The sequence below is a fragment of the Melopsittacus undulatus genome, chromosome 2 (assembly GCF_012275295.1).
Source record: "Melopsittacus undulatus isolate bMelUnd1 chromosome 2, bMelUnd1.mat.Z, whole genome shotgun sequence".
NCBI lineage: Eukaryota > Metazoa > Chordata > Aves > Psittaciformes > Psittaculidae > Melopsittacus > Melopsittacus undulatus.
In genome coordinates this window covers 27,926,897-27,942,335 of record NC_047528.1, presented here as the reverse complement: position 1 = coordinate 27,942,335, position 15,439 = coordinate 27,926,897, and the positions used below count along the sequence as shown (strand labels likewise).

The 15,439-nt window shown below is 38.2% G+C and overlaps 2 protein-coding genes across 2 annotated transcripts in view; one reads left to right on the top strand and one right to left on the bottom strand.

The window, feature by feature from the left end:
* RB1 (RB transcriptional corepressor 1) overlaps nt 1-15,439 on the top strand; it is a 77,561-nt gene that overhangs the window by 43,794 nt on the left and 18,328 nt on the right. The window lies entirely within an intron of this gene.
* On the bottom strand, nt 751-3,725 carry LPAR6 (lysophosphatidic acid receptor 6). Its single transcript, XM_005147662.3, has one exon. It carries the CDS (start codon nt 3,093-3,095, stop codon nt 2,073-2,075), a length of 1,023 nt encoding a protein of 340 aa, XP_005147719.1. The 5' UTR covers nt 3,096-3,725; the 3' UTR covers nt 751-2,072.

Here is a 15,439-nt window from a genome sequence, read left to right as displayed (position 1 = left end):
GTTGCTGCTCAGCCAGTTAACAGCTTTGACAAGCTCAGGGAGAGTGGTAGCCCAAGAAGAATAGTCTAGTAGTGACATTAAGGGTTTTAGTATCAAAATTTTTGAAGGGAGTGTAATATTAAACAGACTCTTTAGAGAGATGTATCAAGGCATCAGTGATGCATATCTGGCTTTTGAACTTTGAATTTGCCAGTAACTTTGTCAGTGGCCTATGGAAAGTTACAGAATTTCTACTCATGCTAGGGCTTTTGTGCATTTTTCTAAAGTAAGATACGTATCAGAAGAGTTTAGGATTCCTAACTGTGATAACTGCCTATTTTTATATGTTATGCAGACGTATCTAAACTATCTTTGAAGCTTAAGTTCGTATTGTTTGAATTTTCCTGTCACAAGTTGTGTGGGTAAAGATTTAAAATTCTGTTAAATTTAAAATTCCATCATTAGTTTCTAGCAGTCTTTGAGTAACTCAGTTTTCCAGTACTAAAGGCAATGTATAGTTGTTTCTTAACAATTAAGCAAAAGCTTCACAAAGGGAAGTGAACTCAATCAGATAACATATGTACCGTGACAGCTCAATGTGAATTTTCTCCAACATTAATTTGTGCTTCTATATACTGATCTGAAGTCAGAATGCCTCAGGTATATCTGTGTCGCAGCTGACCTCCCTAAATCTGAAGTGCAGATTCATGTTAACTCGCTTTATATTCTTGACACCATTGTTTCTGGGGAGCAAAAACCAACAATTACTGCTTACTTTCAGCTTTTAAATATTTATTTAATTTTACAGTGATGTAAAATTAATTTTAGGGAATATGTACATAATGTTCTGTTAGCTGGGAAACATACATAGGAAGTTTCAAAGCACTTTTGTCTATATATTCCTGTTTGTAACAGTAATATGCAGAGATTTCTGCTTTTACATGGCTTTGACTTTTCAAAATGTCTTGATTGACTTTGCTAGCACATAGCCCCAGGTAATTTATTTGTATATTTTATAAAGTTTGCAAGAAAATAGCATTTGAGATTTTAAATGCTTATGTAAAAATACTTTGAGAACACAGAGATTGAGAGGAAGTTTCACTCTAAAAATCGTCGTGTCTTTAATTTGTCTGGGAAACCAAATTGTTTCACCAATTGTGAAATCTTTCATTTGATGCAGATGCTCATTTCTAGTTAGCAAAGGTCATGTTTTTCTAAGAAACTAGTACTTTGAGATTGAATTACCTTGTTTGGAGGATGTTATTTTGCTCAAAAGTTATGTTGAGTTGAAGAACTTTTCACAAAAGACTTCATTAAAGTGGTACTGTACCTAAAGCACCAACTTCAGTCATCAGAGGTTATTTTGTTATAATTACACAGACATCTTGAGGCAGAGGTGAGAAGAAAAACCAGTTTGAGTTGTTTCCAGATGCCCTAAACTACCAGAAGATTTAATTGCTTTATGGGGGCCAGGCTTGTGGAGGGAGCATGTATTTTGTCAGGTAAACCTGGGAGAAACTAAGTTCCTACAGCCCATTGATTGAAGCTTCCTATGAATACAATGGTCCCTAAGAAGGAAGATGCAGGGAGAAAGGCAGGAGGGAGGTGTAAGATACAGGGAGAAGAGTAAACTCAGCAGCCACAGTAGCTGAAGTGATACAATTAATATACTGCTGTTTTCTTCACATCTGGATCCTGCAGTGTAAACCAAGCACTTTCACCCCCATCTTCAGTAACTTGGAAACTGGTATATTATGAAAAATAAGCAACTGTTTTAACTTTAGACACACCACCCCTTCCACCCCCCCAACCTACTTTTTCATTTGTGTTTGACTTGACAGACAGTCCTTGGACTTTGGTTAACCTAATCCCAACCCAAGTTAGTTTCTAACATACAGCTTCTCAGAACAGACATCTGACATAAATTCTTAAAATACTTTTTCCATGTACTGTTATGCTTAACACTTTTACAATCTTATCATAGATTTTTTCTGTTGTGAGTGAAGAATTTACATATCAGAATATATTTCCACAGCTGAAGAAATGTGCAGGCTTGTAATTCCAGTTTAGTCCCAGCAGTCTTTTAATACAGTTTATATTGTGGAGTCACTGTCAAATATTTTCATTTTTATGGTCTGAAGGCTGTGTTGAATGAAGTTTTCTGAAACTGGCCTTTCTGAGAACCTGATGTCCCGTGGTCTGGTGGACCGGTTCTTTTTTATTGAATTCTGAATTGTATCCGATGTGAAGTAATAGACTATAGGGTCAAAACAGCAGTTTGAAACAGCGATGCACAACGTGATGGGGTACATAGTCCTGACTGCAGTTACCACAGAACAATTAATCCAGGTCTGTGTTCTCATAAGGGAGTAAAGTATTAAGGTAATGTTATAAGGCACAAAGCAGAAGCAGAATATCACCAAATGGACAAAAATCATTTTGAGTACCTTTTTCTTGCTTAATTTATTCCGACTTAATGTAAGGGGCTTATTCAAAGTCCGTAAGACCATGGTAGAGCAGGTCACATTCAAGATGAGTGGAATGAAAAACCCAACGATTTCAATGAAGATAACAATCCGGGATAGGTAGGTTTTCCACGTGTCCTCTGAGAAGTTTTCAAAACATGTCCTTTGCTCAGTATTATTCCGGCGATTTGTGGACTGGAAAAAGCTCGCTGGTGTGCTGCCTGCTAACACAGTTATCCATACTGCAGCACAGACAATTTTTGCATTCCTTTTGGTTCGGAGAGTCTTGGATCGAAAAGGGTGTACTATAGCTAAAAAGCGATCTACGCTTATGCAAGTCAGAAATAAAATGCTCCCATACATATTTGTGTAAAAGAGGGTGACAGAAATCTTGCACAGAATGTCTCCAAATGGCCAATTTCTTGTTACGAAGTAATAAATCCTGAAGGGTAATGTAAACACAAAAAGCAAGTCTGATATTGCTAAATTAAGCATGTAAGTTGTAGTTTCATTTCGCACTTTTAACGTACAAGTAAAAATGTAGATAGCAACACAGTTTGCTATGAGGCCGAGAACAAACACCATGCTAAAGATACAGCCATATAAAGTATATTTAAAGGAGTCCTCAGTGGAACAATTAGAGCTTACCATTATAATGGTATATTTCGGATTCCTGTGATTTGGAGGTTTCTCTGGTATTTTTATTGCAACTTTTGTAAAATTCCAGAAGAGCTTGAAGATATATTTAAGCTGTGTAATTGGCAAGTTTGTTGCACTGTAAAGCTTCAGGGAAGAAACACAAGCTCTGTAGCAGGGGAGTACATCTCCAGCAGCAATGACCAGGAGGTCACTCTTCTCTTCCAAGTGCTATTTGTAATCACATAGCCAGTCTTCAGAAGTCAAAAAACGTATCTTTTGTGGCTGCTGAGGTCATCCCAGAGCTTGCTTAATTCCATTTTCTCCCTCGATTCAGTGAAGCCACTGTAAAACTTTCTGCCTTACTTTTGGCTGCAGGTCGTGGTAGTGAAGTCTTGTCCATTCAAATTTACTGGGCACGTACGCTTTAGAGAACGATTTCCTGGATGTCAGCAAAGTGTCGGCACTCGCATTTCTCCCTCAGCCGTCTTTCTGTAAAACAAGCTTTCCAGCTCCTGGGAGTGCTTGCCTGCTCACTCAGCCTGTGGGGCGGGAAGCAAGCTGCTTGCGAGGGCAGAAATGAAATTCCAGAGCATGTTTGTTCCTGCAGAGCACGGCTCTTGCTTCCCAACAGCCTCTCGCCTGCCCAGCTCCTTGTGAGGAGGAGAGCAGGGAGCTCAGGCAATTTGTAGCATGACATCACAGGAAGAAGAGGTTGAACTGGCAGGCTGAAGAGTGGTTTCAATTCAGCTTGTTTGCCTTACTCTAATCTGATAATGCCTCTGCTGGGACTGTACCTTGCAGGCGTGCAACTGGTCACCAGCAGAGCGCTGCAGCTGCAGCCTCCGGTTAGCTCTTTCTATAGTCCCTGAAAGGTCCTTTGTCAGTGTTGCTGGAGTGTGAAAACTTCATTACAAAATCTTTTTCTGCAGGTATAAGGAGACTTTTAAGTGTCTCAATGCCTTAAAATTCCTGTTTATGTTTAGAGATAATGGTTATTGTGGGCTTTTATATTTGATACTGGATTGAACTGTTGTTAGTTTTTTTGATAGCATGTTAAATCAGCAGAAATCGGCCCAATTCCCTCAATACACCAGTACAAATCTCAGGAGGGACAAAGTAACATTGATAGGTAATTAAATAATTTCACCAAAAAATTGGTGAAAGAGAGAGGCGTACAGGTTATTGTGGATTGCTCTTGGATATGCCCAGGACTGAGGTGTGTGGCAGTAGGAGGAGAAATTTTTAACTTGTTCTGTATTAGAAGGCTTGTCCCAGGCTTTATTTTCAATCAGAAAGATGGTTCTTTTTACAGAAAATAGGCTTCATTTTTTTTGTATAAATTTTGTGTTACAGAAAGAATTTTCTTCAATATGTAGGCACAGAATTAATATACCAAACTAAATACTGCACTATTCAATTGTCTCTGGTAACATATAGAAGGCCAGTTGTTGCACATCCACGAAATACTCCTATTAGTCACTGATTAATGAGATGAAAACATGTTGTAACAAATTAAGTAAATATAAAAAAGCAGCTCTTCTTGCCTGTAGGGGCAGATAGGAGATAAATCTCAGTTTAGACAGACTCATCTATTTAACAACAGCTTGGATAGACTCACTTCTGGCATCAAAACCAGTCTATTTCTAATGTTTAGAATAACAAATCTCTTCATATCTGGCTGGGTGGTATGGTTCTTTTGAACTAGATTTTAATCAGTTGTACCTAAGCAAGGCTCTGGGCAAAACCTTTCTAGTCTGCTGTAGAGGAGAGTAAATAATAGCACTTCACAGGGGCTAGGCATGTTTTTTTTTAATGTAAAGTGTGTCAAGCAAAATTCAGAAATGTAAAAATTACTCTTGATTATTTTAGTTAAGGTTTTCTTGATAAGTTGCTTCTGTTAAACTCTTTTCACCTTGATTTTGAGGTGAAATCAAGCTTTTTTAATTCAATAGGGTATAACCACAAGAAACCTTTTGAACGATATTTGAAATTCATGCTTAATTGTAAAATGTAATGCATTTCCACTTCTAAGTAAGCAAGAAACAAAAATGTGAGCTTGACAGAGTCTCTTGTGTGTCCAGCTCAGCTTGTGCCTTAGCATAAAGTTGTCTTACCTGGCTTTCCTCACAAAAGCAGTTGTCACATGTTGCTAAATTTTGTGTCTGTTCCCAGCAGGCTTGCTTGGTGAAAGGGCAGTTTTCCTGCAAGAGTCCAGGAGTTCAGCAATGGGCCATGGGACCTCTGAGCTCAGTTTTCCTGCTCTGGCTTTGTTTGCACAGGAAGACTGTGTGGGGCAGGATCAGTTACTGGAATGAAAATCACTGAAGTAGAGAAGTCTTAAATGTCAAAACCTCAAGTCATAATTCACGCTAAGAGAGAGAAACTAATAGAAATGAGTATGTCTCTCTTATTCACTAAATTTGGTTTTCCGTTTGGGCAAAGGTGTGGGAGCACAGACATAAGGTAGTCTTTCTTTAGAGGAAAAAACACCTTCAGCATTAGTAACATAATAAATTCTTACAGTGCTTCCAAAGCCAGGAAATGCACTGTTAAATAAAGGATGTCAGATGCACAAAATACTGTGTGTAACTCCTTTATTCTATAACTAATGTTACTGCTTTTAGAAACATCACTGTATCATGGTAGTTTTGTCCTCACTTCAGTTATTGTTGCAGTGAAGACAACCCTGGCAGGACAGGTTTTCAAATATTTTCTTTGCCCTAAGTGTTGTTATTTGTCCAGCTATGTTCATGGGGTATAGCATTTTCCATCTGTTTACTGGAGTTTCTCTTTGAGCATGTGTATGTACAGGAAGGATTTTATTATGGTTGAGTTGTAGGGCTGAAAGCCAGGAAGTCTGTTTCTGTCTGTGCCACAGATTTGCTCCTCCAGCCCCTGGCAAAGTTTTCTATCATTTTATGCTTTTTTAGCTTCCCTCTGTGTAAGAGCTTGTTCATTTCTTCACTGGGATGTGAGGCTATCTTAGTTGTTAAATATGTTTTGGAGGCCATGGATCATAGAATCATAGAACAGTGTGGGTTAGCAGGCACCTTTGGGTAGAGAACTTCTTATTAAATATGCTACTGAGATAATTACAGTAGCTAGTGAATAGCAATAAAACATAGGAAGGTTAAAATTTTGTATGTTTATGTTAAATCCTGCCAAGCAAAAGGATCTCTTGAGAGACTTGATTCAACACTGTATGTCTATGGGGAAGTAGGTGCAGAGAAAGCAGGGCTGGGAACTTTGACCTTCTCAGCTACCTTTCAGGAGCTGCCTGCTCAGACAGACATAAGTCACTGTAAGACTGCTTCTGGTAAGTGGTTTACTGCCTTCTTAAAATGCAGTGATGGTGTCCACCTACAGAGGCAGCATGAAGTAGTTAGCTCACTGAAAATTCCCTTTTTCACCCCTTCAAAAAATGTTCCAGTGTAGTAGGGAAGTCTGTAAAAAGAGCATTTAAAGACTTATTTTTACCTAGCCAGGCTAATCCTGCATAGTCAAAGACTCCTTCATGTCCATATGGTTTGCTTAATGCAAATAGAACTCTGCATACAAATTACAAGTAAAAGAAAACTAAATATTTTCTGCTAAAAGTTTGACTGACCTTCTAGAACCATTTTTCATTATTAGCTTTTATTTTAGTAGCCATGCTCCAGTATGTAACTGCCAAAAATCTTTCAAATACCAAAAAAAGGGCAGGAGAAGCTGAAGTATTTGGGTTATGAGTCTGTTAGGTTAAAATAATTTTTCTGTGTGTGTAATTGCTTAAAAAGTGAAAAGGAACCTTAGAATAAAACAAGAATTCTCCATTCATGTGCTTTTGGAATCTTCCTCTTTTTTTCTTTGGAGTTGTTTTCATTTCTTTTATAGGAAATGCAACTGCCTCTCTTACACTTGCCAAAGAGGAAACAATTTCTGTCATTTTATATAAATGAAGGCTGCTAGAGTTCTTTTTGGATTGTTGGAGAAGAGCACTTTTCAATCCTGAATGTATGTTTGGTAAAGGTGTTTTGTTGTTGCAGTCTCTCTAAATAACTTGAGAACAGTGGATTGCTTTGAGTCTTTGCTCTTAAAAATGTATGTGATGAATATGGCAATCACACTTTAGATGCCACTTTGAGTCAAATTCTAGTTCTGAAACCCTTCTTCACAGTATTTGTTGTATGTCTCTCTGTATGTAAGCAGTTTCTTTGAACCACTTCAGTTATATCAAGTCCCTTTCTTGCTGTTTCCTATACTGTCCTTTGTATGTCCTGTTTATAAAGAGAAGTGAACTACAGAAAACATGTTTTACTTAAGGAATACTGTGCAAAAGCTGATATAGGCAGAAAGGAAAATCAGTGTGTGTTGATTAGTAATTTCTAAGCATCTAAGAGGCAAATAGGTATATTCTGTTGCTTTCCTAGCTGGAACCTTCTCCTTTGAAGTGGAATTTCAGGTCTAAAGTGCTGCTCTTGGGACTGTGTTCAGTTGTTGCAGTACCCCTTAGCGCGTGGTATAATTCTTTAGAATACTTACACGACTACTTGAGGCTTTTTAAATACTCTGTCTTATGGAGGAACTTCTTAAGAGAATGCAAAAATGAGAGAATCTTTAAAAATACTAATGATTTGACATTTTTTTTCTTGTTTCATTTTGGTTTTGTATAGTTTTTCTGAAGCTTTAAGAAGCTTTCCATTCCCAGTGATGGAGAAAAGTTCCAGAACTGTGTCATGGCATTTATCATAAAAGTTCTGAAGATACTTTTAGAATATTTAATTTCAGAAAATATTATATGTACCCTCTGCTTTAATTTTGGAGCTTGTTCTTGGCATTATTTGGTTTGTTGTCCATCATAATTGAGACAGAAATTGAAAACATGGGATTGAGGTTTTTAGAGCACAATACTGCAAGTTTTAAAGTAATTTTTTTCATAGCACTAATAGAAATGGGCAGTGTCTAACAGTGAAAAGAAGCTTTGCTATCTCAAAGGTCCAGTTAATGCCAATGAAAACGTTAGGCTTACTTGGAATATGTAAACAGTATCATAGAATATGCAGATTGGTTGGTTGCACAGTAAATGCACATAGGAAGTTCCAGCAGTGTTTTAGGCCACTTACAGATGACTGATAAATATTTTCATGAAGAGTCTTGAGTTGTACTTTTTGTGTAACTCATGGAAAGCCCCAGCAGCGACTCATGTTATGTTCTCAGTGCTTATGTTCTCAAACATTTTGATGTGCAAAGTAAACTTCTCTGAGAAAGTGCTTATAGAGATACCTAGTGGGAGCAAGCAGTATCTGGAAAAGATGTCCATTTGTTATCTGATATATTTAAAATGTTGGTCCCCACTTCGCTCTAATATATGCAGCAAGAACAGTTAAGAAGTGCCATACACTTACCCCTCTCTGCAGCCTCTACTTTAGACTCATTTTCTGTAGTTACTAACAGTGTGTGTGTATGTCTGATAAGGGTTGCTGATTTAAGCCCACGGGCCTTTATATAGTCTAAGGGAGAACTTACTTTGCACATAGAGCAAAATCATCATTTCCGTTGCAGTAATTTAATGAGCCACTTGGCAAGGTAAGAAACTTGAAAGACAAATGGCTCTGCCTCTGTGTAGTACAGTATTTCTCAGAGATCCTATAGTGTATGTAATAGGCATTGTACAGATGCTTGTTAGGGACAGTGACATTGAGAACTGGCAGTTTATAACAGGTATCCAGAGATATCTTGAGGTGATGTTTGGAGTTGCACTTTCTTGATAAACTTCTTTATGTATACTGCAGTTTATTCCCTGGAGAAAAGGCAGCATAGCATTGTGCATTAGAAGTGTATTTTAGACATCAGATGATTATGACATGTAAATAAAAGTAGTAGATCTAAACAGTAGGTTAGTAGAGGTTTGATAACATGCAATCTTCTTGAGCCTTAAACATAGAATCATAGAACAGTTAGGGTTGGAAAGGACCTTATGATCATTTAGTTCCAACCCCCCTGCCATGAGCAGGGACACCTCACACTAAACCATATCACCCAAGGCTTCGTCCAACCTGGCCTTGAACAATGCCAGGGGTGGAGCATTCATAACCTCCCTGGGCAACCCATTCTAGTGCCTCACCACCCTAACAGTAAAGAATTTCTTCCTTATATCCAATCTAAACCTCTGCTGTTTAAGTTTCAACCCGTTACCCCTTGTCCTATCACTACAGTCCCTAATGAACAGTCTCTCCCCAGCATCCGTATAGGCCCCCTTCTAATACTGAAAGGCTGCTATGAGGTCTCCACGCAGCCTTCTCTTCTCCAGGCTGAACAGCCCCAACTTTCTCAGCCTGTCTTCATATGGGAGGTGCTCCAGTCCCCTGATCATCCTCATGGCCCTCCTCTGGACTTGTTCCAATAGTTCCATGTCCTTTTTATGTATTGAGTGGTTTAAAAGGGATGGGATAAAAAAGTAAAGTAAAGGATCATGAAGATGAAAAGCTTGAAAAATGGGCATGGACATTGTTCAGAAGGGAGGAAAATTGAAAGAGGATTAGTAAACAGTCTTAGTAACATGGTTTTCAATGAGTAGGAATAGGATGAAAGGAATTCCAAAAATATCAGGAGATGCCTTAATTAGAACTAAATGCTGAGCTCTTGAACATTTACTTGCATTTTTAGAACTTTAAAAAAAGGTGTTTATTCGGTCACTCTACAAATATGATTGAAATTATGTCAGTTTTTGAAATTTCTCTCCACCTTATAAGAAGGAAATAATTTAAATGGCCTTCCCTGATGCTGTGGCAAATTCTAGCTCTACTCAAAGTTACACTTTCTAAATCATAAAATTAGAAATTCAAAGTTTAATTGGATTTGGCAGAAATTTGCTAAATATTCCATGACTGAACATTATGCAAAATACTGTGCAAGTGCAAAGCATGACTGTTTATGAAGGGAAAAAAATATCAGCTGCCATAGTAAGCAAATAGTAGGAGTGATAGGAAAGAAATGGAAGAAGCTTCATAAATTATTTAAAAGCTATTCCAGACATACAGGATTAAATGGGTCATGGGAACAGACTTTTTATAATGGTATTGGTAATTTGTTCAGTTTTAAGGTAATTACTTTTTATTTTATAGATCTTTAAAGCTTTTATTTTCTGGTTTGGTTTGAGGTAGGCTGATTCCATGTCAGGATTTCTGGTGTTTATCCACGTAGTTCCTGAGGATGTATTTCATTTTCATGCCAAATTACTTTCAACCACAGCATCAAGTGCTTGCAGTCTCTTGCAGTTTTGGCCAAATTGAGGCCTCTGACTTTGCACAAGATGAATTTAACCTCTACTTGTCAGAGACAGCACAAAGCCTGCAGTCATACTCTTGTTCTCTGTTTTATAAAGGATAACATTATGAAGCCATTGAATGAATTTACCATAGTCAATCAATAAGATTTATATGAATTCATGTAGGTAAGAAATAAAACCCAGCAAAATACAAACTGTGGTATAATATAATATATTATTATATAATCAATAATATATTAATATAATAACATATAATTTGGTCTCCTTCAGAAAAATGAAATGTAAGAAGTTAGGAAAAAACCTGTTTCATAAGAGTGGTTCAAGCTGGTAAGCTAATTAGCATAGATAATTACTAATATAAAAATGTGTGTCAGGGGAGAAATATTGCCAAAGAGCAGAACTTGGGCTTGATTAATGTGAAGAGCTATTACTTTCAAATGTGTAACCTGTTTAGATTTTCCATCATAAGATCATTTAAATGATTACTTAGTGTATCAGTACTAGTAAATAGCAATTGCAAGTATTTCAGCTGACTTCCCCCCACAACTGCTCTTTCCTTCCAGCCCGTATCCTGAGGTTTTAGGAAGCAAATTCAGTACCTTATGGACGTTTTTTATTACATTGTTAAATATGTTTAGCAGTTGTATTGGCTGATTGCCGCATAGAAATTACCTAGGAGGCAAGATAGAAAACGTCAAGTCTTTGGAGGAGGGACAAAGGATGTGCTTTTCATGTATATTTTAAATCTTTTGTTGAAATTTTGGAAGGAATGCAGCAAGGCTCTCAGATGCAAAGGACAGTGTACATTAGAAAAGTATAAAGCTATTTTCCATTAACTAAGCTTCTACAGAAGTCTGAAGGTTGGTTGAAAGGACATTTACCACAGGTAAACCGTTTTCACCTGGATCTCTGTTAATAATCTTCTTGGAAAAGGCAAGTTGTTTGCCTGGGAGATGTTGGTCTCTGAGGTGAATAGAGGTGATAAAGGATGACAGTTTTGTAAGGCAAATATCTCATCCGGATTTCATTGAAGATTCTGTAAGTTTTGTTACTGACTTCAGGGTGGTGGATGCTTTGGGCCAACTGTCTCTAGTACCAATATTGTTTTCCATTTTCCTTGTCAAGTTACAGTCTAAAGACTGATGTCAATCAATCTACAGAGTTAGAAAATAGCAGACAAATATGTTACAGGTACTTTGTGTCACCTGCAGTTTAAACACAGAATAGTCAGATAGAAAGATAAATCCATATTCTTTGAGAATGTAATTCATTGGCCTAACTTTAGAAATGCCTTAATTTTCAGCTTCTTATTCCATTGGAAGGCAATGGTAAAACTTGTCTTGGTTTTGCTGTGACTTAGTCATTGATTTGTATGCTTCAGAATACCTGCAGACGAAGCTCACTGAATGACAAATGAGGAACTTGTTAGATACTTAAGTTAAAAAAGAAAAATAGGGAAGTCTGCATGACAGAAATACTGGATTGTTGCATCTAAGATGAGGTGCCTTGTATGAGCTTTTCTTAAACAGGGATGTTTACATGTAAGGCTTTTGTCTGCTGTTTTAGTGTGTTTGTGGATGCCCATTGGGCTGTAATAGTTTACATATTTGCTTTGGTTTCTGTGAGAGCATTGGAGCAGTATATATGTAGTGAAGTCAGTGGAGCTGCCTGCAACATGTAGCACACAAACCAAAAGCAGAAATAGGCGTTTTTCTCTACAGTGAAAGTGAAGACAGCAGAGTCAAATTGTATCCAAAGCAAATTAACTACTTTAAATTTGTCAGGTAGTTCCATGTGGCCTTCGTGATGCCAACCTCATGAAGTTTAACCATGCCAAGTGCAAGGTCCTACACCTGGGTCGGAGCAATCCCAGGCACAGCTACATGTTGGGCTGAGAAGAGATTCAGAGTAGCCCTGTGGAGAAGGACTTGGGGGTGTTGGTCAATAAGAAAATGAACATGAGCCAACTTCAGTGTGCGCTCGCAGCCCAGAAAGCCAACCGTATCCTGGGCTGCATCAAAAGGAGTGTGACCAGCAGGTCAAAGGAGGTGATCCTGCCCCTCTACTCTGCTCTCGTGAGACCTCACTTGGAGTATTGTGTGCAGTTCTGGTGTCCTCAACATAAAAAGGACATGGAACTGTTGGAACAAGTCCAGAGGAGGGCCACAAGGATGATCAGGGGACTGGAGCACCTCCCATATGAAGACAGGCTGAGAAAGTTGGGGCTGTTCAGCCTGGAGAAGAGAATATTGAGTGGAGACCTCATAGCAGTCTTCCAGTATCTGAAGGGGGCCTATAGGGATGCTGGGGAGGGGCTCTTCATTAGGGAGTGTAGTGATAAGACAAGGGGTAACGGGTTGAAACTTAAACAGGGGAGTTTTAGATTGGATATAAGGAAGAAATTCTTTCCTGTGAGGGTGGTGAGGCACTGGAATGGGTTGCCCAGGGAGGTAGTGAATGCTCCATCCCTGGCAGTGTTCAAGGCCAGGTTGGACAGAGCCTTGGGTGATATGGTTTAGTGTGAGGTGTCCCTGCCCATGGCAGGGGGGTTGGAACTAGATGATCTTGAAGTCCTTTCCAATTCTAATTGTTCTATGATTCTATGATCTTCCTCTGAGATACCAAAACACTGGAATGTATAGATGAACAGAACAATATAAATGTGTATAGAATCACAGAATGGTTTGTGTTGGAAAGGACCTTAAAGACCACATAGTTCCAACCTTCCTGCCATGGTCAGGGACACCGTGCACTAGACCAGGTTGCTCAAAGCCCTAAGTCAGTATGAAAATGGTATGTTTCCTTACCAGAAGCAATATGTTAAAATTTCGTGGTCAGCTTGTGTTTTTAAGTCATCCTTTTATTCTCTACATTTTCTGAGGCAGGTTTTCCTTATTAAAATTCAACAGAAATCTACGGTAGCTATGATTTTTCATTTCATGGAATTATACTACTTTTAAGATAATCCTTTCAGAATTCACCTCTGTAGTAGAGTTGAGGTTTTTGGTTTGGGGTTGTTTTTTTGTTTGTTTGGTTGGTTTTTTTTAAGTGAACCTTTTTTTGTGTCTCACAATTTTTCTTTAAAATAATTTTCTGTTTCTAGTGGGAGGGAGGAAGGTGTTTGGTGGAGACCTGTATAACTGGTATTGGAAACTATTTAATCCGACTGTCCTCTGCATCTGCACTGTCCTTCCTGCACAGTCCGCCAGTCAAAGTGTTCTTTAGATGCTTTTGCTATATCTGTGCTAGCTGTACTGAAGGTGTAGATCTAGCTGAAGTCTTCATGTCTGCGAAAGGTAGGTTTTACTCCACTTCTATATAGTTTGAGCATGCTAAGTTTCAGTATTACACTCTGTGCTGATGGCAGGAAATGCTCAAAGTAGAAAGTATGTGAAAGGTAGGTTTAGGAGAAATGGCTACGGTGCAGTTCAGGTTTGTTTTTCTAGTGCAAATAAGAGGAGAAGCTGTAAAATTCAACAGACTTCAAATTGCATCATTCTCCATGTAATGTGTGACCTTTACACACACTGGAGTTTGAGAGGGAAACATTTTGGGGGACTTCTATAAGCCTGGCAGTTTAAAATTCCCTGGAGGGAGAGGAAAGCTTCCAAGTCATGACAACTTTCCTGCATTTGCTTAAACCATAGAAATTAAACAGTACGAAGTTTGACATGGTTATATATGACATCAGTAAAATGGAGTTCACTTATTTCAATCAAATCCTGCATAATGGTAGTTCATGGCATGATCAAGTTTTAAAATCAGTATGATGCCTTTTAAAACACTGTTTCTTTTCTGAATTTGCAAATAAGATGCCATATGCTGATTGTAGCAGTAGCAGAAAGAGTTTGAAGTGCTTTTTGTTGGAAAACATTGGCAATTGCAAGGTTTCTGTGTGAATGTTTCGGTGAAATTTGTTCTAAAAAGGCTGACTGAATTTAAAAAAAACAAAACTTTAGAAACTAATGCAGTTTTCTCAGATTTCAGGAAATGAAACTAGGAGCTAGACTTCAGTTTCCTCAAAATAGAATGTAAAACCTAGTGGTTTCGTCAGAAACATTGAAAATTTGGGTTTGCCTCTTTTAAAAATGACCAAGAGTTTCTTGGTCAAATAGAAAAGCACTTTGTTACTGAAGGATTTCACATTTTTCTTGTATGAATTATAAATATCTTGCTGTTTCATGAGATCAAACGAAACACAGGTTTTGATTTTTTGGTAATATAATGTACCTTGTCAGCCAAGGCAGTTTTACTGCTTTGCTGGTATGTGCCCTTCATGTATTACCTAATGCTACTGATACATTATTTCAGTCACATACATTCTCTTCTGTACATGTTGCAGTTCTTAAATATATGCCAACGGAAATAAACCCAAAAGAGAAGTGTTCAAGGAGCAAATGTTGCTCAGAGGAAGGAGAGAGCAAATGTTGTGTGTATTTCATGATTTTCTTGAACACATCCACTCCCTACACTGAGGAGTATCTGAGCACCAAAAAACCCCCACCAAAGCATCAAAATTATTCTCAAAATTCTGACATTCTTTTAGCCATCTGGTTGCCCTCGTGGGTCTTGCAAGGAGCTGCCAAACCCAGTGCTGGCTTCAGGTTCCAGAATAGCTGAGCAGAGGGGCAAGATTGGATGCTCGGTATGGGTCCATCACTGTAGCACAAGGCCCTCCTGTAACGAGAGTTTTTGCGTCAGTGCTATTCAAATGTGAAGCAGGGGATCTGGTATGTGGTGTTTCAGAAAAAAACCCACCATGATCCTTGTCTTTCTATAACTGTTGATTTTAAAACTTGAAGATTAATGTTGCTTTCCTAGATCCCTGCGAAGTTGTCCAAGTAGAAGCATGCCGAGTTTTAAGCACAAGTTTGCATTGTTTCCCTGGACATCAACAGGATCTAACTTGCTGTTGTACTCCAGCACTCAGGCACTTTTGTCCACAAGCACTTTTTCTCTAAAGTCAGTTACCTTTATGCTCTACTCTTATAGTTTATGTAATTAAGACACCTAAGGGGGAAAAAATTGAAAAAGAGAGTAGCTTGATCTAGTTTTTAAGAAGCTTGAAGAGAGTTAAAAATGAGAAGGG